The sequence below is a fragment of the Oncorhynchus masou genome, chromosome 1 (genome assembly GCF_036934945.1).
Source record: "Oncorhynchus masou masou isolate Uvic2021 chromosome 1, UVic_Omas_1.1, whole genome shotgun sequence".
NCBI lineage: Eukaryota > Metazoa > Chordata > Actinopteri > Salmoniformes > Salmonidae > Oncorhynchus > Oncorhynchus masou.
This window is the reverse complement of record NC_088212.1, coordinates 33534094-33557978: the sequence shown is the minus strand read 5'-3', so window position 1 is coordinate 33557978 and position 23885 is coordinate 33534094. Positions and strand designations below refer to the sequence as shown.

At 45.0% G+C, this 23885-nt stretch overlaps 1 protein-coding gene across 1 annotated transcript; it reads right to left on the bottom strand.

Annotated features, from left to right (window-relative positions):
• Positions 1-408: 408 nt before the first annotated feature.
• On the bottom strand, positions 409-23705 carry LOC135542521 (THO complex subunit 5 homolog). The gene is made up of 20 exons (XM_064969549.1): positions 23615-23705; positions 17853-17967; positions 17512-17655; positions 17293-17406; positions 11167-11264; positions 10896-11042; positions 10695-10809; positions 10299-10431; positions 9923-10000; positions 9727-9773; positions 7126-7225; positions 5574-5682; positions 5391-5492; positions 5182-5278; positions 4982-5093; positions 1724-1827; positions 1400-1487; positions 1128-1243; positions 786-976; positions 409-692 (listed from the first exon to the last, which is right to left on the bottom strand). The coding sequence occupies exons 2-20, from the start codon at positions 17943-17945 to the stop codon at positions 629-631; spliced, it is 2052 nt and encodes a 683-aa protein (XP_064825621.1). The 5' UTR covers positions 17946-17967; positions 23615-23705; the 3' UTR covers positions 409-628.
• Between the last annotated feature and the right edge of the window lie 180 nt (positions 23706-23885).

Genomic DNA, 23885 nt, shown 5'->3' with positions numbered 1-23885 from the left:
GATCCGAGGCAGAGAAAAGAAAAAAAGGAGGGGGAGAGAGGGAAGGCAGGGAGAGAGAGAGAGGGAAGGCAGGGAGAGAGAGAGAGAGAGAGGGAAGGCAGGGAGAGAGAGAGAGGGAAGGCAGGGAGAGAGAGAGAGAGGGAAGGCAGGGAGAGAGAGAGAGAGAGAGAGAGGGAAGGCAGGGAGAGAGAGAGAGAGAGAGGGAAGGCAGAGAGAGAGAGAGAGAGAGAGAGGGAAGGCAGGGAGAGAGAGAGAGGGAAGGCAGGGAGAGAGAGAGAGGAGAGAGGGAAGGCAGGGAGAGATTATGAAATATGCAATAGCTAAAAGAAGAAAGGAGAGGTAATTCATGATAGAATACAGCTGAACATAAATCATAGCAGCGAAGAATAACACAAAAACACCAAGAACTTGCTGATTCAAACAAAATCACTATCTTTTTATTGTCCAACCAACACACAGAATGTGTGAAACTAAAACAGACAAAACTACGGTGTATTAAAAAACAGGGGGATATGAAGGCAGGGACGAGGCAGAAGGTCAAGTTCAGGGGTGACTGAAGAAGCCCTAGGTGGGCTATGAAATCAGCTGTAAGATATAAGAGGTGAAGAGATAGGGGTTAAGGGGGAGGTCAGCGGTGACTGAAGAAGCCCTGGGGGTGGTTGTACTTGAACGGCTTCAGACGGTTCGGACCCCTGAAACACAACCAGAGAGAAACACGCTGTCAGAATTGCTGCGAAAAAAGTGTAGGAGTGTGTACGCGCGTGTGTGTGTGTGTATGTACGTACCTTACGGTGCGTAGACACATCTTCTCTCTGAGAAACTCCCGTGGTCCCTCCACGCTGTCATCCTGTCCGTCGGTCTCCAGGTATACGTCCAGACAGACACAGAGACGAGCCACCTGATTGGTCAGCAGCTGGTGCCCTGGGCGGGGCCCCTGGAGCTCTGACTTAAACACATTCACCTCACTCTCCATGGCCTGGGGGAGGGGATACACATGTCAGTCACAGCCGGTGTGCATGACTAACCAGTGACATCAAAGGACATAACAGAATATAGAGATCCTCCCCTGGGTTAGGGTCTCATATTCAGTGTGTGATGAGTGTGTGTGTGTGTGTATATACACTCACTCTAAGGTTGTCATCTGTACGTCCGCTGCAGTCGCCCTTCCAGCTGAGTGAAAGAGCAAACAGAGGAGAGACTTCTGGATAACGGGGGTTCAACACCACTGCAGCCTGAAGACGAGCTGAGGGGGGGAGATAAATAGTTTATGGTTCCAGACTTTTCTTATGGTCTTTTCTTATCTTATGGTCCAAACAAAGAAAACAGAGAGGCCTCCATTTCGTCAGGAATGTCTTCATATTTTAAGAAGTGAATCATCTCTTTGGGTCCTGATCTTTACCTGTTCCTCTCTCCACCACAGCCATGAAGAACAGGTCCGTTTCCCGAGCCAGACCTGCATCTGACACATGCTGCGTGAACGGCAGATTCTAGAGAGAGATAGAACACACGAAGAAAAGTAAGCTACCAGTATACGTTTTACTTAATTAAACCGCCTTGATTTACACAATGCTTTTTATAGCGACACCATCTACACCGCAGCGCCAATGAGAGTCAGAAGTTATAGTGAGTGCGAGGTTGAGTTGTAGTCAAGATTGTGCGCTTCCTGTGTACTCCTCGATTGCGTAGCGAGATGAAACAAAACGGGAGGTTGTGCGTGTCTTACTGTGTACTCCTGATGTGACATGGTTGTCCAGCGAGCCAGGCGGGAGAGAACCTTAGCAGGGAACAGGTGCTGGCACTCTGTGGACACTGGAACTATACTGTGCTCTGAAAACAGACAAACAATACCAACAGCCTGCAGGAGACAGGTTTGTGTGTGTAGCTGGAGATGAGAAATGTGAGTAGAACTGTTTATGGTCAGGCCAGACGTGTGTATACCTAGTGAGAACTGTTTGTGCAGGGCCAGGCGTGTGAATACCTAGTGAGTAGAACTGTTTATGGTCAGGCCAGGCGTGTGTATACCTAGTAAGTAGAACTGTTTATGGTCAGGCCAGGCGTGTGTATACCTAGTGAGGAGAACTGTTTATGGTCAGGCCAGGCATGTGTATACCTAGTGAGGAGAACTGTTTGTGAAGGGCCAGGCGTGTGTGTTCCTAGTGAGGAGAACTTTATGGTCAGGCCAGGCGTGTGTGTTCCTAGTGAGGAGAACTGTTTATGGTCAGGCCAGGCGTGTGTGTTCCTAGTGAGGAGAACTTTATGGTCAGGCCAGGCGTGTGTGTTCCTAGTGAGGAGAACTGTTTATGGTCAGGCCAGACGTGTGTGTTCCTAGTGAGAACTGTTTGTGCAGGGCCAGGCGTGTGTATACCTAGTGAGTAGAACTGTTTATGGTCAGGCCAGGCGTGTGTATACCTAGTGAGGAGAACTGTTTATGGTCAGGCCAGGCGTGTGTATACCTAGTGAGGAGAACTGTTTGTGAAGGGCCAGGCGTGTGTGTTCCTAGTGAGGAGAACTTTATGGTCAGGCCAGGCGTGTGTGTTCCTAGTGAGGAGAACTGTTTGTGCAGGGCCAGGCGTGTGTATACCTAGTGAGGAGAACTGTTTGTGCAGGGCCAGGCGTGTGTATATCTAGTGAGGAGAACTGTTTGTGCAGGGCCAGGCGTGTGTATACCTAGTGAGGAGAACTGTTTGTGCAGGGCCAGGCGTGTGTATACCTAGTGAGGAGAACTGTTTGTGCAGGGCCAGGCGTGTGTATACCTAGTGAGGAGAACTGTTTATGGTCAGGCCAGGCGTGTGTATACCTAGTGAGGAGAACTGTTTATGGTCAGGCCAGGCGTGTGTATACCTAGTGAGGAGAACTGTTTATGGTCAGGCCAGGCGTGTGTATACCTAGTGAGGAGAACTGTTTATGGTCATGCCAGGCGTGTGTATACCTAGTGAGGAGAACTGTTTATGGTCATGCCAGGCGTGTGTATACCTAGTGAGGAGAACTGTTTAGGCCAGGCGTGTGTATACTTAGTGAGGAGAACTGTTTATGGTCAGGCCAGGCGTGTGTATACCTAGTGAGGAGAACTGTTTGTGCAGGGCCAGGCGTGTGTATATCTAGTGAGGAGAACTGTTTGTGCAGGGCCAGGCGTGTGTATACCTAGTGAGGAGAACTGTTTGTGCAGGGCCAGGCGTGTGTATACCTAGTGAGGAGAACTGTTTATGGTCAGGCCAGGCGTGTGTATACCTAGTGAGGAGAACTGTTTATGGTCAGGCCAGGCGTGTGTATACCTAGTGAGGAGAACTGTTTGTGCAGGGCCAGGCGTGTGTATACCTAGTGAGGAGAACTGTTTATGGTCAGGCCAGGCGTGTGTATACCTAGTGAGGAGAACTGTTTATGGTCAGGCCAGGCGTGTGTATACCTAGTGAGGAGAACTGTTTGTGCAGGGCCAGGCGTGTGTATACCTAGTGAGGAAAACTGTTTATGGTCAGGCCAGGCGTGTGTATACCTAGTGAGGAGAACTGTTTATGGTCAGGCCAGACGTGTGTGTTCCTAGTGAGGAGAACTGTTTATACAGGGCCAGGCGTGTGTGTTCCTAGTGAGGAGAACTGTTTATGCAGGGCCAGGCATGTGTGTTCCTAGTGAGGAGAACTGTTTATGGTCAGGCCAGGCGTGTGTATACCAAGTGAGGAGAACTGTTTATGCAGGGCCAGGCGTGTGTGTTCCTAGTGAGGAGAACTGTTTATGGTCAGGCCAGGCGTGTGTGTTCCTAGTGAGGAGAACTGTTTATGGTCAGGCCAGGCGTGTGTATAACTAGTGAGGAGAACCGTTTATGCAGGGCCAGGCGTGTGTGTTCCTAGTGAGGAGAACTGTTTGTGCTCAGGCCAGGCGTGTGTATACCTAGTGAGGAGAACTGTTTATGGTCAGGCCAGGCGTGTGTATACCTAGTGAGGAGAACTGTTTATGGTCAGGCCAGGCGTGTGTATACCTAGTGAGGAGAACTGTTTATGGTCAGGCCAGGCGTGTGTATACCTAGTGAGGAGAACTGTTTATGGTCAGGCCAGACGTGTGTATACCTAGTGAGGAGAACTGTTTATGCAGGGCCAGGCGTGTGTGTTCCTAGTGAGAAGAACTGTTTATGGTCAGGCCAGGCGTGTGTATACCTAGTGAGGAGAACTGTTTATGGTCAGGCCAGGCGTGTGTATACCTAGTGAGGAGAACTGTTTGTGCAGGGCCAGGCGTGTGTATACCTAGTGAGGAGAACTGTTTATGGTCAGGCCAGGCGTGTGTGTTCCTAGTGAGGAGAACTGTTTATGGTCAGGCCAGGCGTGTGTGTTCCTAGTGAGGAGAACTGTTTATGGTCAGGCCAGGCGTGTGTGTTCCTAGTGAGGAGAACTGTTTATGGTCAGGCCAGGCGTGTGTATACCTAGTGAGGAGAACTGTTTATGGTCAGGCCAGGCGTGTGTATACCTAGTGAGGAGAACTGTTTATGGTCAGGCCAGGCGTGTGTATACCTAGTGAGGAGAACTGTTTATGGTCAGGCCAGGCGTGTGTATACCTAGTGAGGAGAACTGTTTATGGTCAGGCCAGACGTGTGTGTTCCTAGTGAGGAGAACTGTTTATGGTCAGGCCAGACGTGTGTGTGTTCCTAGTGAGGAGAACTGTTTATGGTCAGGCCAGGCGTGTGTATACCTAGTGAGGAGAACTGTTTATGGTCAGGCCAGGCGTGTGTGTTCCTAGTGAGGAGAACTGTTTATGGTCAGGCCAGGCGTGTGTATACCTAGTGAGGAGAACTGTTTGTGCAGGGCCAGGCGTGTGTATACCTAGTGAGGAGAACTGTTTATGGTCAGGCCAGGCGTGTGTGTTCCTAGTGAGGAGAACTGTTTATGGTCAGGCCAGGCGTGTGTGTTCCTAGTGAGGAGAACTGTTTATGGTCAGGCCAGGCGTGTGTGTTCCTAGTGAGGAGAACTGTTTATGGTCAGGCCAGGCGTTTGTATACCTAGTGAGGAGAACTGTTTGTGCAGGGCCAGGCGTGACTGGACTCGTCCTCTCAGCAGCTTCATGGTGCTCTCCATGTGACTGGCACTAAGAGAACTGCCTGCACGCAAACCCTGAAAAACACACACACATATAGCAGGGTTAGACACACACACAGAAAGCCATTTTACTATACACAATGGCAGGGCCACCCACACACACCTCTGGGGCATCACTTGGGAACTGCAGTCCTCCTAGACTCTGCACCCACAGGTAGGGATGACCCAACTCTGCCACGTAGTCTCCAAACGAACTAATCCTGCAAGAAAACAACATAATCAGCCATACTGATCCTACAATATGTGTATTGATACTGAAGCAATTGTACAAGGTGTGTATACAGGGGTCTGGCATTAGGGAGGCATCCATACCCCACTTTATCAAACTGGTAACGGTTAGCGGGGTTGGGTGTCTCGCGGCCCTGGTCATTGGCATACAGGCAGTTGAGCAGCGTGTCAGAATTTAACAGCTCCCTGAGAGAGAGAGAACACAATTGTTACAGCACAGGTCACACACACTCCAAGCTCCAACAAACACGGGTCACTGAGACGTACCCTGCGCTGATGGCTCCAGTGAGGTCTGTGGCGGTGGAGACTTTGGCTTTGACAGTCATGATGTTCAGGTTCATCAGGTAGTAGTTGAACAGATGCAGCACACTGCCGTCTGGAAACAGAGACACACAGAGAGACAGAGAAAGAGAGAGACAGAGAGAGAAAGAGTAGGTTCACTGGGTGTGTCGGTGAGCATGATGCCATCTACTTAAATATACAGTGGGGCAAAAAAGTATTTATTTCTTTGGAGGGAGTTGAAAGTCCATGTTGTCCAGCAACATCCCCAAAAACATCACTGCTCTAGAGGAGATCTGCATGGAGGAATGGGCCAAAATACCGGCAACCGTGTGTGAAAACCTTGTGAAGACTTACAGAAAACGTTTGACCTCTGTCATTGCCAACAAAGGGTATATAACAAAGTATTGAGATAAACTTTTGTTATTGATCAAATACTTATTTTCCACCATAATTGGCAAATAAATTCATTAAAAATCCTACATTGTGATTTTCTGGATTTTTTTTCTTCTCATTTTGTCTGTCATAGTTGAAGTGTACCTATGATGACAATTACAGGCCTCTCTCATCTTTTTAAGTGGGAGAACTTGCACAATTGGTGGCTGACTAAATACCCTTTTGCCCCACTGTATATATGTATATTCTATTTGGCAAACAGGGAGTTGGGACGCGTATCTATGTGAGCGGGATGCTATCTATGTACTGTGGACGGTAAATTGCCTCTCTGCCAAAAGTTTCCAACTGCAACAGTCATCTCAGTGTGAATTGCCACTTAATTATATAGTACAATGTATAGTATGATGTCATGGGGTCACTGCCCCACTCTGCCATGTAGTGCTACTGTGTAGGTAGCTGTATAGGACAGGTTGAGCCAAGGAGAAGAGGGACTGTTTATACCCTGCTGACAGGGGGAGAAGACCAGGGGCAGAAGAAAGGAAATGGGGATGAGAAGAGGGAGGGGGAGATGGAGAAGGAGGTTCAGCATTGCAGGCGTAACTTCATCCATCCACTGATAGGCAAGCGGGTGCGGACAGTGCGTGTAGGTGGAGCTGGCAGCAGTGTAGGGCTGCAGCAGTCACACCTTATTCTAGATATATTTTCATCAGCCTCTTGCTCTGTCTGTTGTCCTCTAAACCACGGGCAGTTTTTGGCTGTTTGCTGCATTAAAAGCAGTGTATGCGTGTGTGTGTGTGTGTGTCAGTCTCTCAGGGTGTCATTGGGTTCTGTCTTGACTGCAGAGGCAGGAGAGGAGAGGTGACCTTGTGTAACCTCTGTAGTGATGTCATTGCCCATTGGACAAGAACAGTTTATTCACTGTCATCTATGCACCGAACCATCATCGAAATAGGACAAATACAAGAACCCACCTATTTATCATCATATACACTGTCCACAGAATCCTCATCAGCACAATTAATATCAGTTCCTAACAGTCCTATCATATGTCGCTGAGTGATCCTCTCTCCTCTACTGTCCCAGGGAGACTGAGAAGCAGCGACAGGGTCCTGCTGCCTGTCACACAGGAACAGTGAGTGTGTACCTTTGCATTTGAGGTCCAGGCAAAGAGAGAGAGGGTGTCTCTTCAGCATCTCACGTCTCTTATCATCCAGCTGACCACCTGTAGTAGGTCGCCTCCTCTTCTACAGACAGACAAAGGGGGGAGTATTACCATTAGTATTTTATCAGGCCATCACGTTCTACTGCTCATTTTAAGCTGGGTGGTTCGAGCCCTGAATGCTGATTGGTTGGCAGCTGTGGTATATCAGACCGTACATGACAGGAATGACCCCAGATCTTTTTTTTACTGCTCTAATTATGCTGGCAACCAGTTTATAATAGCAATAAGGCACCTAAGGGGTTTGTGGTACAGTGCCTTGCGAAAGTATTCGGCCCCCTTGAACTTTGCGACCTTTTGCCACATTTCAGGCTTCAAACAAAGATATAAAACTGTATTTTTTTGTGAAGAATCAACAACAAGTGGGACACAATCATGAAGTGGAACGACATTTATTGGATATTTCAAACTTTTTTAACAAATCAAAAACTGAAAAAAATGGGCGTGCAAAATTATTCAGCCCCTTTACTTTCTGTGCAGCAAACTCTCTCCAGAAGTTCAGTGAGGATCTCTGAATGATCCAATGTTGACCTAAATGACTAATGATGATAAATACAATCCACCTGTGTGTAATCAAGTCTCCGTACAAATGCACCTGCACTGTGATAGTCTCAGAGGTCCGTTAAAAGCGCAGAGAGCATCATGAAGAACAAGGAACACACCAGGCAGGTCCGAGATACTGTTGTGAAGAAGTTTAAAGCCGGATTTGGATACAAAAAGATTTCCCAAGCTTTAAACGTCCCAAGGAGCACTGTGCAAGCGATAATATTGAAATGGAAGGAGTATCAGACCACTGCAAATCTACCAAGACCTGGCCGTCCCTCTAAACTTTCAGCTCATACAAGGAGAAGACTGATCAGAGATGCAGCCAAGAGGCCCATGATCACTCTGGATGAACTGCAGAGATCTACAGCTGAGGTGGGAGACTCTGTCCATAGGACAACAATCAGTCGTATATTGCACAAATCTGGCCTTTATGGAAGAGTGGCAAGAAGAAAGCCATTTCTTAAAGATATCCATAAAAAGTGTTGTTTAAAGAATTGAACTTTTTGGCAACAATGCAAAACGGTATGTTTGGCTTAAAAGCAACACAGCTCATCACCCTGAACACACCATACCCACTGTCAAACATGGTGGTGGCAGCATCATGGTTTGGGCCTGCTTTTCTTCAGCAGGGACAGGGAAGATGGTTAAAATTGATGGGAAGATGGATGGAGCCAAATACAGGACCATTCTGGAAGAACCTGATGGAGTCTGCAAAAGACCTGAGACTGGGACGGAGATTTGTCTTCCAACAAGACAATGATCCAAAACATAAAGCAAAATGTAGAATGGAATGGTTCAAAAATAAACATATCCAGGTGTTAGAATGGCCAAGTCAAAGTCCAGACCTGAATCCAATCGAGAATCTGTGGAAAGAACTGAAAACTGCTGTTCACAAATGCTCTCCATCCAACCTCACTGAGCTCGAGCTGTTTTGCAAGGAGCAATGGGAAAAAATTTCAGTCTCTCGATGTGCAAAACTGCTAGAGACATACCCCAAGCGACTTACAGCTGTAATCGCAGCAAAAGGTGGCGCTACAAAGTATTAACTTAAGGGGGCTGAATAATTTTGCACGCCCAATTTTTCAGTTTTTGATTTGTTCAAAAAGTTTGAAATATCCAATAAATGTCGTTCCACTTCATGATTGTGTCCCACTTGTTGTTGATTCTTCACAAAAAAATACAGTTTTATATCTTTATGTTTGAAGCCTGAAATGTGGCAAAAGGTCGCAAAGTTCAAGGGGGCCGAATACTTTCGCAAGGCACTGTATATGGCCAATATAAGAACAGCCCTTAGCCGTGGTATATTGGCCATATACCACAACCCCTCGTGCCTTATTGCTTAATTAATCAGATGTACGGATATCTGGCCCTGGTCTAAAGCAGTGCACTATATAGGGAGTAGGGTGCTCTTTGGGACACAATCTATAATCCTAACTGATCATTGCAGCCGGCTAAAGGAGGACAGAGTTAACCTGGGCTTGCCCTTCACCTCAGAATAATTTCACAGAGAAAGACTAGATGAAGGGAGGGAGGGTCAGCTGAGGTGTAGTGACAGAGCAGCAGTAATGTGACCAAGCAAATCACAGGCAGACAGTTGTCTTCAGCAAAAAGATGAATAAATAAATTATAAAAAGAGCTTGGCTGTATGTGTCGGAGTGTGTAAGGTGTGTGTGAAGGAGTGTGTGTGTGAGGAGTATGACTGCCAACTGTGGGTGGGCTTGGGTTACAGTGACCCATCTTATCCATGCTTCCAAGAACCCACCACATGGCACCTATCAGGGAGCGCTCAATAGACCTCCTTTCACTGTCTGCTATAACATTGTGTGTGTCAGCAGATGTTGTTTGAACAATGTGTGTAGAGAATAGGTGAACTCATTGACACTGAGGTGTGCGTGTGTGTGTGTGTGGGTGTGCGCGTGTCTGTGTGTGTACAGAATGGTATTAGAAGGGCCTCTAGTGGCAGTATGGTGTGGGACAGACCGTCTTCTCCTGCTCCTCCTCTGCATCAGAGTCACCAGAATCATCATCTAGAGAGGAGAGAAATCAGAACACACACACCTTTCAATACCAACACAATTCATTAATTCACCACTGCCCAGACAAAAAAATAATCACTGCCCTGTCAAACACACACACACACGTCATTAACAGGCATCCAGGCATGCTGCAGTCTTACCCTGGGAGTCCTCTGGAGGTTTAGACAGAGCTTTGGCCTCGTCCACATCTCCACTGATGGACACACTCAGGCTCTTATCTGAAACACACACAAATGGAAACATGAAAACCACATGTCCCTGGACTTGTCCTGCCACAAAATTGATCATTTGACAAAGGAAAAAAATAAATAAATCGTGTTCACAAGAAAGTAAAGCAGGCGAAGAGCTGTTTTGGATTGATACGTTGTCAATAAAACGGTGAACTGAGAGCATAAACAGTGTGCAGGCCCTCCTGTTCTTTACAAGCATCCTTTACTAGCCCAGCGCCTAAAGTTTAAGGATGTGCGTATGATCAAACTTTCCACAAAATGTAAGTAAACATACAAAAACACTCACCGCAGGCCTGTCCGTAAGCGCTGGCCTGTACCAGGAGGACGTAGAGAGAGGGGGGAAGGTGGCGGGCGATCTCTGTCTGTCTCTGGGTCTGTTCAAATGGCATTGACAGGTACTCCTGAACCGGGAGGGATGCCTTTGGGAGTGAGACATGTTTAGGTTTCAGGCCTGGAAGGTTACATTCTGGTTACAACGCCATTTCAGAAGGCCCTGCCTGCAGTGCATGTTATCTTGCACAAGTCCTGCCATCCATACCAGACAGAAACCTGGACTTGTAAAAGCTCTGTGGAACTGGTGTTGTTCTGTCCAGGGATATTTAAGTTCACTTTGCGTCACTGTTCCTGTGTAATCGCATTGTGTCCAGGTTCTAGGGGGTGTGAGAGAGTGTGTGTGTGTTACCTGCATGATAGCGTTGAGTCCAGGCTGTAGAGAACTCAGGTGTTCCTTCTTCACCTCAATGCCTTTCTGGATCTTCTCCTTACTGGACAGAGACTCCTTGTACTGCTCAGCCAGCCTACACACACACCAGAGAAAAGTGGGAGTTCATGTACTGCTTAGCCAACCTACAGAGGAACAACAGTGTCTCAGTGTATGTGGCACCTCTTCCTCTGCTCCAGTTCCCAGTCCAACCTGGCCAGTGTGAGTTGGTGGGGGTCGTCCTTGGTGAGGGGGGTGCGGGAGATCTCAGGGGGGGCCTCCTGGTAGAACTCATCTACACTCACCAGATCTATCTCCTCATGTTTAGACCTGGACACAAACAAAAATCAACAACTTAGAAAAGACCAATACTCTCGAAGCTTCTCATTCCTGGACTTAGCCCTATAGACTTGGAGGAAATGTGAATTAGACCCCCCCCCCCAGTGGTACTGACTTGAACTCCAAACACTTGCTGATCTCCTTCTGCAGGTGCATGACCTCATAGAGCAGGTTCTGGAGCTGCAGGTGCAACACATCCACTCTCTGCTTGCCCTGGAGGGAGAGAGGGGAGGAAGGGGTATTAGATGCTTTTGCCGTGGGTGTATAGAGGGTTTTCTATAATGTAACGTTTGAAAGTATATATATACAGTGAGGTCTAAAAGTATTTGGACAGTGACAAATGTTATGTTTTGTCTCTTTACTCCAGCACATGACTATGGAGGTTAAAGTGCAGACTGTCAGCTTTGATTTGATGGTATTTTTCATCCATATCAGGTGAACTGTTTAGAAATCACAGCAAGTTCAGCATTTGGTCCCATATTCCTAGCACGCAATGACTACATCAAGCTTGATGGATGCATTTGCCATTTGTTTTGGTTGTGTTTTATATTATTTTGTGCCTAATAGGAATGAATGGTAAATAATGCACTGTGTCATTTGAGTCACTTTTTTTGTAAATAATAATAGAATGTTTAACACTTCTACATTCATGACTATGGATAATGTTGAATGAATTGTGAAGAATGATGAGTGATAAAGTTAGAGGCACAAAGATCTTACCCCAAGACAGTCTAACCTCTCACCATTACCAATAACAGGGGAGGTTAGCGGTCTTTATTGCGTGTTGGGGGGGGGGGGTGCAAACTTGTTGGATGTATCACAAAAAAACATTTTTTATTATGTTTGTGAATTAACATTATTCCACCTTCACATTATGGGGTACGGTGTGTTGGCCAGTGACAAAAATAATCCCTCAATTTAATAACATTTTAAATTCAGGCTGTAACACAACAAAATGTGGAAAAAGTAAAGAGGCGTGAATACTTCCTGAAAGCACTGTAAAAACACTCCCACTACTATAACGTACACCCCCCCCCCCCCGCCACACACTTTCAAACTCATCATGTGCTGCTGCTGCTATTCTGTATTCTATTCTTACTCTTATTATCTATCCTGATGCCTAGTCTCTTTACCCTGCCTTCATGTACATATCTACCTCCGATACCTCATACCCCTGCACATTGACCTGGCACTGGTACACCCTGTATAGAGCTCCATTCTTGTTTATTTTATATCTTGTGTTACTATACTGAGCAAAAACATAAACGCAACACGTAAAGTGTTGGTCCCATGTTTCATGGGCTGAAATAAAAGATCTCAGAAATGTTCCATATGCACAAAAAGCTTATTTCTCTAAACTGTTGTGCACAAATTTGTTTACATCCCTGTTAGTGAGCATTTCTCCTTTGCCAAGAAAAACAATCCACCTGATAGGTGTGGCATATCAAGAATCCGATTAAAACTTTTGGGACATGGGGCAGTATTTTCACATCCGGATGAAAAGCGTGCCCAAAGTAAACTGCTTGTCACTCAGGCCCAGAAGCTATGCATATAATTACATTTAGATAGAAACCTGAGTGTTTTCTAAAACTGTTAAAATTATATGTCTGTGAGTATAACAGAACTGATATGGCAGGCAAAATCCCAAGGACAAACCATCCCAAAAAAATAATAATTTCAGTTTACCACTGTTTTCAATGGCTCGCACTATAATTATAAGTCCAAGTCCTCCCAAATTGCAGTTCCTAGGGCTTCCACGAGATGTCAACAGTCTTTAGAAATAGTTTCAGGCTGGTTTTTGGAAAAATTACCCAGAAATTGTAGTTTTTCTAGGTGGCTCCCATTTTGGCTGTAGTGTTTCCAAGCGTGTGGAAGAAAGCACGTGCTTGTTCATTACCGGAGATAATTCAGAATACTAATCTCAGTCTTATTTTTGATCATTCATTTGCGTATTAGGATACCTAAGGTTTGATTATAAACGTTGTTTGAATTGTTTATTAGTAACGTTTGGATTCATTTTGTATGCATTTTGATGAAGGGAAACTGGATGGATTATTGACTGAAGCGCACCAGCTAAACAGTTTTTATGGATATAAAGAAGGACATTATCGAACAAAAGGACCATTTGTGATGTAACTGGAACCTTTTGGAGTGCCAACAGAAGAAGATCTTCAAAGGTAAGGCATTTCTTACATCGCTATATCTGACTTCCGTGTTGCACCTGCCTGGTTGAAATATGTTTTTCATGTGTTGGTATGCGGGGCGCTGTCCTCAGATAATCGCATGGTTTGCTTTCACCGTAAAGCCTTTTTGAAATCTGACACGGCGGCTGGATTAACAACAAGTTAAGCTTTATTTTGATGTATTACACTTGTGATTTTATGAAAGTTAAATATTTATAGTAATTTAATTTGAATTTGGCGCTCTGCAATTTCCCCGGATGTTGTCGAGGTGTCCCACTAGTGGCACGCCTTTCCCAAACAGGTTTAACATGATCATTAGACAGGTGCACCTTGTGCTGGGGACAATATAAGGCCACTCTAAAATGTGCAGTTGTCACGCAACACAATGCCACAGATGTCTCAAGTTGAAGGAGCGTGCCATTGGCATGCTGACTGCAGGAATGTTCACCAGAGCTGTTGCCAGAGAATTTAACATCAATTTCTTTACCAAAAGCAGCCTCCAACACAATTTTAGAGAATTTGACAGTATGTACAAGCCTCACAAACACAGGCCATGTGTATGGCGTTGTGTGGCCGAGCTGTTTGCTGATGTCAACGTTGTGAACAGAGTGCCCCATGGTGGCAGTGGGGTTATGGTATGGGCAGGCATAAGCTATGGACAACAGACACAATTTAATTTTATCAATGGCAATTTGAATGCAGTGATAACGTGACATGATCCTGATGCCTACAATCGTACTACACCGGCTCTGAAGCTCGTTGGATGTGGCAGGGCTTGTAAACTATTACAGACTACAAAAGGGAAGCACAGCCGAGAGCTGCCCAGTGACACAAGCCTACCAGACAAGCTAAACTACTTCTATTTTCACTTCGAGGCAAGTAAGAATGAAACATGCATGAAAAGTATCAGCTGTTCCGGACGACTGTGTGATCACACTCTCCGCAGCCGATGTGAATAAGACCTTCACACAAGTAAACATTCTCAAGGCCGCAGGGCCAGACGGATTACCAGGACGTGTACTCTGAGCATGCGCTGACCAACTGGCAAGTGTCTCACTGACATTTTCAACCTCTCCCTGTCTGACTCTGTAATACCAACATGTTTTTAGCAGACAACCAGAGTGCCTGTGCCCAAGAACAAAGGTAATCTGCATAAATGACTACATGTAGCCATGAAAAACTTTGAAAGGCTGGTCATGGCTCACATCAGCACCATTATCCCATAAACCCTACACCCACTCCAATTTGCATACCACCCTAACATATCCACAGATGATGCAATCTCTATCGCACTCCACACTGCCCTTTCCCACCTGGACAAAAAGGAACACCATGTGAGAATGCTACTCATTGACAACACCATAGTGCCCTCAAAGCTCATCACTAAGCTAAGGACCCTGGGACTAAACTCTTCCCTCTGCAACTGGATCCTGGCCTGCCTGACAGGCAGCACCCAGGTGGTCAGGGTAGGTAACAACACATCTGCCGCAATGATCCTCAACACGGGAGCACCTCAGGGGTGCGTGCTCATTCCCCTCCTGTACTCCCTGTTCACTCATGACTGCAAGGCACGATGCCAACACCATCATTAAGTTTGCCGATGACACAACAGTGGTAGGCCTGATCACCAAAAACAATGAGGCAGCCTATAATGAGGTCGTCAGAGACCTGACTGTGTGGTGCAAGGACAACAACCTCTCCCTCAGCGCGATCAAGACAACGGAGATGATTGTGGACTACAGGAAAAGGACGACCGAGCACACCCTCATTCTCATTGACGGGGCTGTAGTGGAGCAGGTTGAGAGTTAAGTTCCTTGGCGTCCCCAATAAACTAATATGGTCCAAGCACACCAAGACAGTCATGAAGAGGTCACGACAAAACCCATTCCTCCTCAAAATTTGACATGGGTCCTAAGATCCTCAAAACGTTCTACCGCTGCACCATCGAGAGCATCCTGACGCTTGCATCACTGCCTGGTATGGCAACTGCACTACAGAGTGTAGTGCGTACAGCCAAGTACATCACCGGAGCCAAGTTTCCTACCATCCAGGACCTCTATACCAGGCGGTGTCAGAGGAAGGCCCTAAAAATTGTCAGACTCCAGCCACCCTAGTCAGACTGCTCTCTCTGCTACCGCACGGCAAGCAGTACCTGAGCGCCAAGTCTCGGTCCAAGAGGCTTCTAACCAGCTTCTACCCCAAGCCACAAGACTCCTGAACATCTAATCAAATGGCTACCCAGACTATTTGCATTGTCCCCCTTCTACTCTTTGATTTGATGGTTCGTTGGAGGGCATAACTGGATTTCTTCCCTTTTCCACATTTTGTTACGTTACAGACTTATTCTAAAATGTATTAAATTAACCCACCCCCCACATAATACAGGTTTTTAATAAATGTTTGCAAATGTCAACAAAAATGTCTAAAATACATTATTTACCTAATTATTCAGACCCTTTACTATGAGACTCAAAATTGATCTCAGGTGCATCCTGTTTCCATTTATCATGCTTGAGATGTTTCAACAACTTGGAGTCCACCTGCGGTAAATTCAGTTGATTGGACATGATTTGGGGGCGACGGGTAGCCTAGTGGTTAGAGCGTTGGACTAATAACCGAAGGGTTGCAAGATCGAATACACGAGCTGACAAGGTAAAAAAAAAAAATCTGTCATTCTGCCCCTGAACAAGGCAGTTAACCCACTATTCCTATGCAGTCATTGAAAATAAGAATTTGTTCTTAACTGACTTGCCTAGTTAAAATCAAAAGGTCATTTTTTTTGGAAAGGCACACACCGGTCTATATAAGGTCCCACAGTTGACAATGCATGTCAGAGCAAAAACCAAGCCATGAGGTCGAAGGAATTGTCTGTAGAGCTCCGAGACAGGATTGTGTCGAGGCACAGATCTGGGGAAGGGTACCAAAATGCTGAAGCACGTAGCACTTAAAAACAGTCTGTCCTCTGTTACAACACAAACTATCGAGTTCCAAACTGCCTCTGGAAGCAACATTAGCACAATAACTACTTGTCAGCAGCTTCATGAAACGGGTGTCCATGGCCGAGCAGCCACACACAAGTCTAAGATCACCATGCACAATGCCAAGCGTCGGCTAGAATGGTGTAAAGCTCGCCGCAATTGGACTCTGGAGCAATGGAAATGCATTCTTTGGCAGTCAGACGGACAAATCTGGGTTTGGCGGAATCCAGGAGAACGCTACCTGCTCGAATGCATAGTGACAACTGTAAAGTTTGGTGGATGAGGAATAATGGTCAGGGGCTGTTTTTCATGGTTTGGGCTAGGCCTCTTAGTTCCAGTAAAGTGAAATCTTTACGCTACAGCATAGACGATTCTGGACATTCTAGACGATTCTGTGATTCCAACTTTGTGGCAACAGTTTGGGGTAGGCCCTTTCCTGTTCCAGCATGACAATGCCCCTGTGCACAAAGCAAGGTCCATACGAAATGGTTTGTCGAAATCAGTGTGGAAGAGCTTGAATGGCCTGCACAGAGCCCTGACCTCTACCTCATCGAACACCTTTGGGATGAATTTGAACGCCGACTGCGAGCCAGGCCTAATTACCCAACACCAGTGCCCAACCTCACTACTGCTCGTGGCTGAATGGAAGCAAGTCCCAGCAGCAATGTTCCAACATCTAGTGGAAAGCCTTTCCAGAAGAGTGGAGGCTGTTATAACAGCAAACGGGGGGGCTCAACTCTATATTAATTGCCCATGATTTTGGAATGAGATGTTCGACGAGCAGGTGTTCACACACTTTTGGCCATGTAGTGTATCTGTATAGTTGAAAATGTGATGGGAACACATTGAACTTTAGATTTTTATTTGGTACATGAAAACTTGAGTGAAAAAGTAAAAAGTCATCATGCACTGATTGTTTACCCGTAACAAGTCCATTTGGTGTCAACCCACTATTGGTGGGAAAATAAACGCATTTTCTTAATGTGGATTCTAGAATATTTGCATGAAAATTTGTCACCAACTGGATGGAAACCTTGCTACTGTCCAAATACTTTTGGACCTCACTGTATGTATATGTACCTCGTGTGTCTGGTCTCTCCCCCTCTTCAGTCTCATGTGAGCCAGGCGGTTGAGTTTCTTCAGGCTCATAAAGTGGATACAGCTCTGCATCCTCTTCTCCTCTACCTCAACACACTGGAGGGAAGGGCAGCCATCATGGGGTTAGAGCAATTCTCTTATAAGACGGAGTAGCGTCTGATTGTAAAGGACACTCATTTTCTGACTGAGTGTGTGTCTCACCCCATCCTTGGCACCGTTGGCTTTCAGCTCCTGGATGTCGTTCATCAGTTTGGCCAGAGCTTCACAGGTCAGTTTATACTGCTGGTAGTCCTCTTCAGGGTCCCTGCCATCCAGCTCCACCTCCTCACTGTACACACGTATGTCCTGAAAACACACAGTCAATTTCAGTAACGCTCCCTCCATACTTCTCTGCCTCCCCTCGCCCTACAGTTCTCAACTTGCGCCCGCCCACCCGTATCTGCTGTTCACTCCTTTGCTCACCTAGATTTGAAAACCCAGACAACAGCATCATTGGTATATTGTGGAAGGTAACCCATCTGTCTAGAGAGACTAGTGCTCACCTGGTCCCCTTCTCCACGGCCGCATTTCCCCTCCGGTGTGCCCGTCTCGCTGCGGAGCACTTTCGACTTGCGCTTCTTCAGGGCGTCAGACATGGCTTGTGAAGGTCAGAGGACACTAAATAGAGAAAACGTATTTATATAGAAACTAGCTAGATACGCTAGGCACGACAGAGATATTGGAGAAAAGAGGAGATAGGAATCCCAGTGGCCAATGAATGGAGAAACATAACACCCCACCCAGACTGTCAACCAATCATGTTCATTGTCATGCTGCGTAACGCAGTTGCTAAGATAAATCGTCACACAATCCATTTAAAAAGTACGAGTGAGTCGAGAAACATGCATATTTTCCTCGAAAGTACATGTATTATAGCTTTGAAATCATGACATTACAGAGAATTAATTCTCAAATCTCAGAAAATATTTGTAATGTTGAGCTTCTAGTTCACTTAATTCATGCGCATGTTGGGTTTTTGTGCTTGCACCCAATTGACTTGAAGGAGTGCTTTCTTTGCAGGATTGTACCCAGAATACACCGCACAGCCCATTGGCAATGTACGGGCAACATACATAATGGGGACTAATAAAAATCCAATGGAGATTCTTATCTCTGGCCCATAGAGATCGAGGATTTGCCTTTTTTTCTGTGCCATTATAGTGTCTGTAAAACCTATAGAAATCCCTACCCAGTTGACAACGGAAGCATGGTGGAAACCCTCAATGGCAATAGAGTGGTGATGAGGAGATCGGAGGAAATTTAGCCATTGGCGTTCGTGTCAATTAACACGTATCATTCTTGGATTACTCACACGAATAAAGTCAGATTTACAGTGCATTCGAAAAGTAATCAGACCTCTTCCATTTTTACACATTATGTTACAGCCCTATTCTAAAAATGATTAAATGTATGTTTTTCCTCAATTGACACAATACCCCATAATGACAAAGTGAAAACAGGTTTAGAAATTTCTGCAAATGTCAACAACAAAAATTACTAAAATATCTTAATTACATAAGCATTCAGAGCCTTTGCTATGAGACTCAAAATTGAGCTCAGGTGCATCCTGTTTCCATTGATCATCCGTGAGATGTTTCTACGAGTTGATTGGAGTCCACCTTTGTTAAATTCAGTTGATTGGACATGATTTGGAAAGGCACAAACCTGTCCATATAAAGGTCCCACAGTTGACAGTGCATGTCACATCAAAAACCAAGCCATGAGGTTGAAGGAACTGTCAATAGAGCTCAGACAGGATTGTCTCAAGGCACAGATCTGGGGAAGGGTACAAAAACATTTATACAGCATTGAAGGTCCCCAAGAACACGGTGGCCTTCATCATTCTTAAGATTGAAACCACCAAGGCTCCTCCTAGAGCTGGCCGCCCGGTCAAACTGAACAATCGGGGGAGAAGGGCCTTGGTCAGGAAGGTGACCAAGAACCCAATGGTCACTCAGAGTGCTTCAGAGTTCCTCTGTGGAGATAGGAGAACCTTCCAGAAGGACAACCATATCAGCAACACTCCACCAATCAGGCCTTTATGGTAGAGTGGACAGATGGAAACCACTCCTCAGTAAAAGGCAAATGACAGCCCGCTTGGAATGTGCCAAAAGCACATAAGACTCAGACAATGAGAAAAAAAACATCTGGTCTGATGAAACCAATACTGAACTCTTTGGACTGAATGTCAAGCGGCACATCTGGAGGAAACCTGGCACAATCTCCATGGTGAAGCATGGTGGCAGCATCATGCTGTTGGGATATTTTTCAGCGGCAGGGACTGGGAGACTAGTTAGGATTGAGGGAAGGATGAATGGCGCAAAGTCCTGAAATACTTAAACCTGCTCCAGAGTGCCCAGGACCTCAGACTTCCAACAGGACAATGACCCTAAGCACACAGCCAAGACAACGTAGGAGTGGCTTCAGAACAAATCTCTGAAATGTCCTTGAGTGGCCCAGCAAGAGCTTGATCGAACATCTCTGGAAAAACCTAAAAATAGTTGTGCAGCAACACTCCCCATCCAACCGAAATACAGGTGTGCCAAGCTTGTAGTGTCATACCCAGGAAGACTTGAGGCTGTAATCACTGCCAAAAGGTGCTTCAAAGTACTGAGTAAAGGGTCTGAATACTTGTACAGTTGAAGTCAGAAGTTTACCTACACCTTAGCCAAATACATTTAACCAGTTTTTTACAATTCCTGACATTTAATCCTGGTAAAAATTCCCTTGTTTTAGGTCAGTTAGGATTACCACTTTATTTTAAGAATGTGAAATGTCAGAACAGTAGAGTGATTTATTTCAGCTTTTATATCTTTCATCACGTTCCCAGTGGGTCAGAAGTTTACATACACAATTAGTATTTGGTAGCATTGCCTTTAAATTGTTTAACTTGGGTCAAACGTTTTGGGCAGCCTTCCACAAGCTTCCCACAATAAGTTGGGTGAATTTTGGCCCATTCCTCCAGACAGAGCTGGTGTAACTGAGTCAGGTTTGTAGGTCTCCTTGCTTGCACACACTTTTTTAGTGCTGCCCTCAAATGTTCTATAGGATTGAGGTCAGGGCATTGTGATGGCCATTCCAATATATTGACTTTGTTGTCCTTAAGCCATTTTGCCATAACTTTGGAAGTATGCTTGGAGTCATTTTTCATTTGTGACCAAGCTTTAACTTCCTGACTGATGTCTTGATGTTGTTTCAATATAGCCACAATTTTCTTTCCTCATAATGTCATCCATTTTCTGAAGTGCACCAGTACCTCCTGCAGCAAAGCACCCGCACAACATGATGCTGCCACCCCGTGCTTCACGGTTGGGATGGTGTTCTTCATCTTGCACGCCTCCCCCTTTTTCCTCCAAACATAACGATGGTCATTTTGGCCAAACAGTTCTATTTTTGTTTCATCAGACCAGAGGACATTTCTCCAAACATATGAACTTTGTCCCCATGTGCAGTTGCAAACCGTAGTCTGGCTCTTATGGTGGGTTTGGAGCAGAGGTTTCTTCCTTGCTGAGTGGCCTTTCAGGTTATGTCGATATAGGACTCATTTTACTGTGGATATACAGTGGGGGAAAAAGTATTTAGTCAGCCACCAAATTGTGCAAGTTGATTTGCACTTTTTTGCACCAATGTACGTTCATCTCTAGGAGACAGAATGAGTCTCCTTCCTGAATGGTATAACAGCTGCGTGGTCCCATGGAGTTTATACTTACGTACTATTGCTTGTACAGATGAACATGGTACTTTCAGGCGTTTGGAAATTGCTCCCAATGATGAACCAGACTTATGAAGGTCTACAATTATTTTTCTGACGTCTTGGCTGACTTATTTCGATTTTCCCATGATGTCAATCAAAGCGACTGAGTTTGAAGGTAGACCTTGAAATACATCTCCACCTCCAATTGACTCAAATGATGTCAATTTGTCTGTCAGAAGCTTCTCAAGCCATGAAATCATTTTATGGAATTTTCCCAGCTGTTTAAAGGCACAGTCAACTAGTGTATGTAAACTTCTGACCCACTGGAATTGTGATAGTGAAATTTCACTGTCTGAACAATAATAATGTTGGAAAAATTACTTCATGCACAAAGTAGATGTCCTAACAGACTTGCCAAATCTATAGTTTGTTAACCAGAAATTTGTGGCATGGTTGAAAAACGAGTTTTAATGACTCCAACCTAGGTGTAATCTAACTTCTGACTTCAACTGTACGTAAATGTGACTTCTGTAAAAGAAAATATATAAATGTGCAAAACAATTCTGAACCCGTTTTTGCTTTATAATTATGGGGATATGTGTGCAGATTAAGGGGGGAGGGGGATATTTCATCAGTTTAAGAATACGGTTAAGGTAAACAAAATGTGGAAAAGTGAAGGGGTCTGAATACTTTCTGAATGCACTGTAAATCAATAAATATATCAGTTTAGAAAAGGTTAATGGTACAAGACTGTACATATCTGGCTGTGATGGCAAAAAAAAAAAAAAAAATCACTAGATACCCCATCGAGCAATGCGGGTAGAGGCTGTCCGTTGTCACAGTTCCAAGACCAGTCAGAAACGTCCAGCTAACCCTAGCCAATGACTCCGGTGGAGCTCAAAACGGAACTTGGATCTGCGATAAAGGTACATTATGCAGAAATCGCTCCGCCATTTCCGAGTAGAAACATTGAATAGTTTGCCGAATTTCAGATCGACAAAACAAAGTATAGAGAATCATTGTACCATCGAAACCGCTGAAATACTTTAAATAACCACATTGTACGCAAAAACAAAACTTCAGACTGGGAAGCATAGAAATAGTGCAAATAGAACAGATCCACGACGTTCAATTAGTGACAGATATAACTAACATTTCTGTGAATTTGGTTGTCACCCAAAAAGTTAAATATTTTACTTTAATTAAGTAGCAATGATATCCTTCGCCACCGTTGTCTTACGACACGACAGATAGCTCGAACCAGCAGCCACGACTATTCAACTAAACAATGCATTTAAGCTTAGTTCCAGCGAAAAAGTTGCATGATTGTGTGACTCGTTAAGTCAATGCAGTATTTAAGAAGTTTGGCCAAGATGACTAAAACCAGCATAGTTAAACTAGCCAGCTAGCTTAACCATGGAGAACAAACTCGGGGCAGGATATAGCTGGGCGCACTTGGCGATTTCAGGAGTTTTAATGCCCTGATATCAGGAGCTAGCGGCAAAAAGTTTGATTCAAAAATTCAGTCTGGAACAAATGCATCAGATGACATTTGAGATCGAATCAATATACAAACCCTGAAATCAGCTGAAACTATCAATAGTGTAGTGTCTTAATACTTATTTATATAATAAGACAGACGGAATACAAAGCAATTGAACTGGAGCTTCACATTTACTCAAACGAGTTAGTACCAGATTAATTTAGAACACTGCGCATGACCAAGGGTGCTCCATCCTTAAAGGGGACATCAGTAATTAACAGAATATAACAAATAGTATAACATTGTTTGCTTTCCCCATTCATTTTCTGGATTCCGGTTAAGTACAGTGGATGATGCTGAGTGGAGGACAGCTCATAATAATTGGCTGGAATGGAGTCAATTGAATGGTATCAGAGGGGTTGGGTTAAATGCGGGAGACATTTCACTTGAATGCTTTCAGTTGTGCAAATATCAAAGCTATAACTCTCCCAAAATAATGTCGTTTACTGTGGGAGCAAATGAAGCAGTGCGTAGAACCAGCAAGGAGGTGAGCAAAGCCACGCAGGAGCTAGCGAGATCATATTGGTGCGTTGTAGCATGATTAATGCTGTGATTATGATGCATTCAAATTTATAGCACCTGAAGCATGCGCCGTGCACGTGTTTACATGCTCCTGCGCATGCTTCAGATGATAACTCTGAACACACTTGCGCTACCAGCGCTTTGAAAAGTTGATGTAATTACAATTATGTGTATATAGTCTTTACATGCCTACCGCCAAAAGGGCCAACCGCATGGTCGGACAACCAGTAAAAGTGGAGGCTTTGTAGAGGTCATGAGTTAACTTTCCTGATTCAAACGCTCAATGCTGCCGACGTAGAATTCAATGTCGGCTTTCCAGGCAATATGTGACTATCTCCATGCCAAACTGAGTTATCCATGATGAGTCCTTTATACCTATGATCTGGCCAAAATGGCAAATGTTTTATAACGATGGAGTTGCTAGCCAGCTAAAGTTAGTAAATACACAAGCTAGCTATCAAAGTATCAATAACAATTATTGCAGGCACAACACACGATATACTCACCAAAACGATATAAAATACTGTAAACAAAATCCAGAACGTTCATTTATCCATTAAGCTCCTAGTTTCCAGTTCCAACGCAAAGCACTATGGGTAACAGTCTTCTTCGTTGGTCATGGCAGCGGGTACATTAGTGAGGCATACCGCCATCTAGGCTACTGGAGTCCCGCGCCTCAGCTAGTTCATTGTCTTTAATTAACCTTTATTTAACTAGGCAAGTCCATTAAAAACAAATTATTTACAATGACAACCTGCCCCAGCCGACAACGGGCCA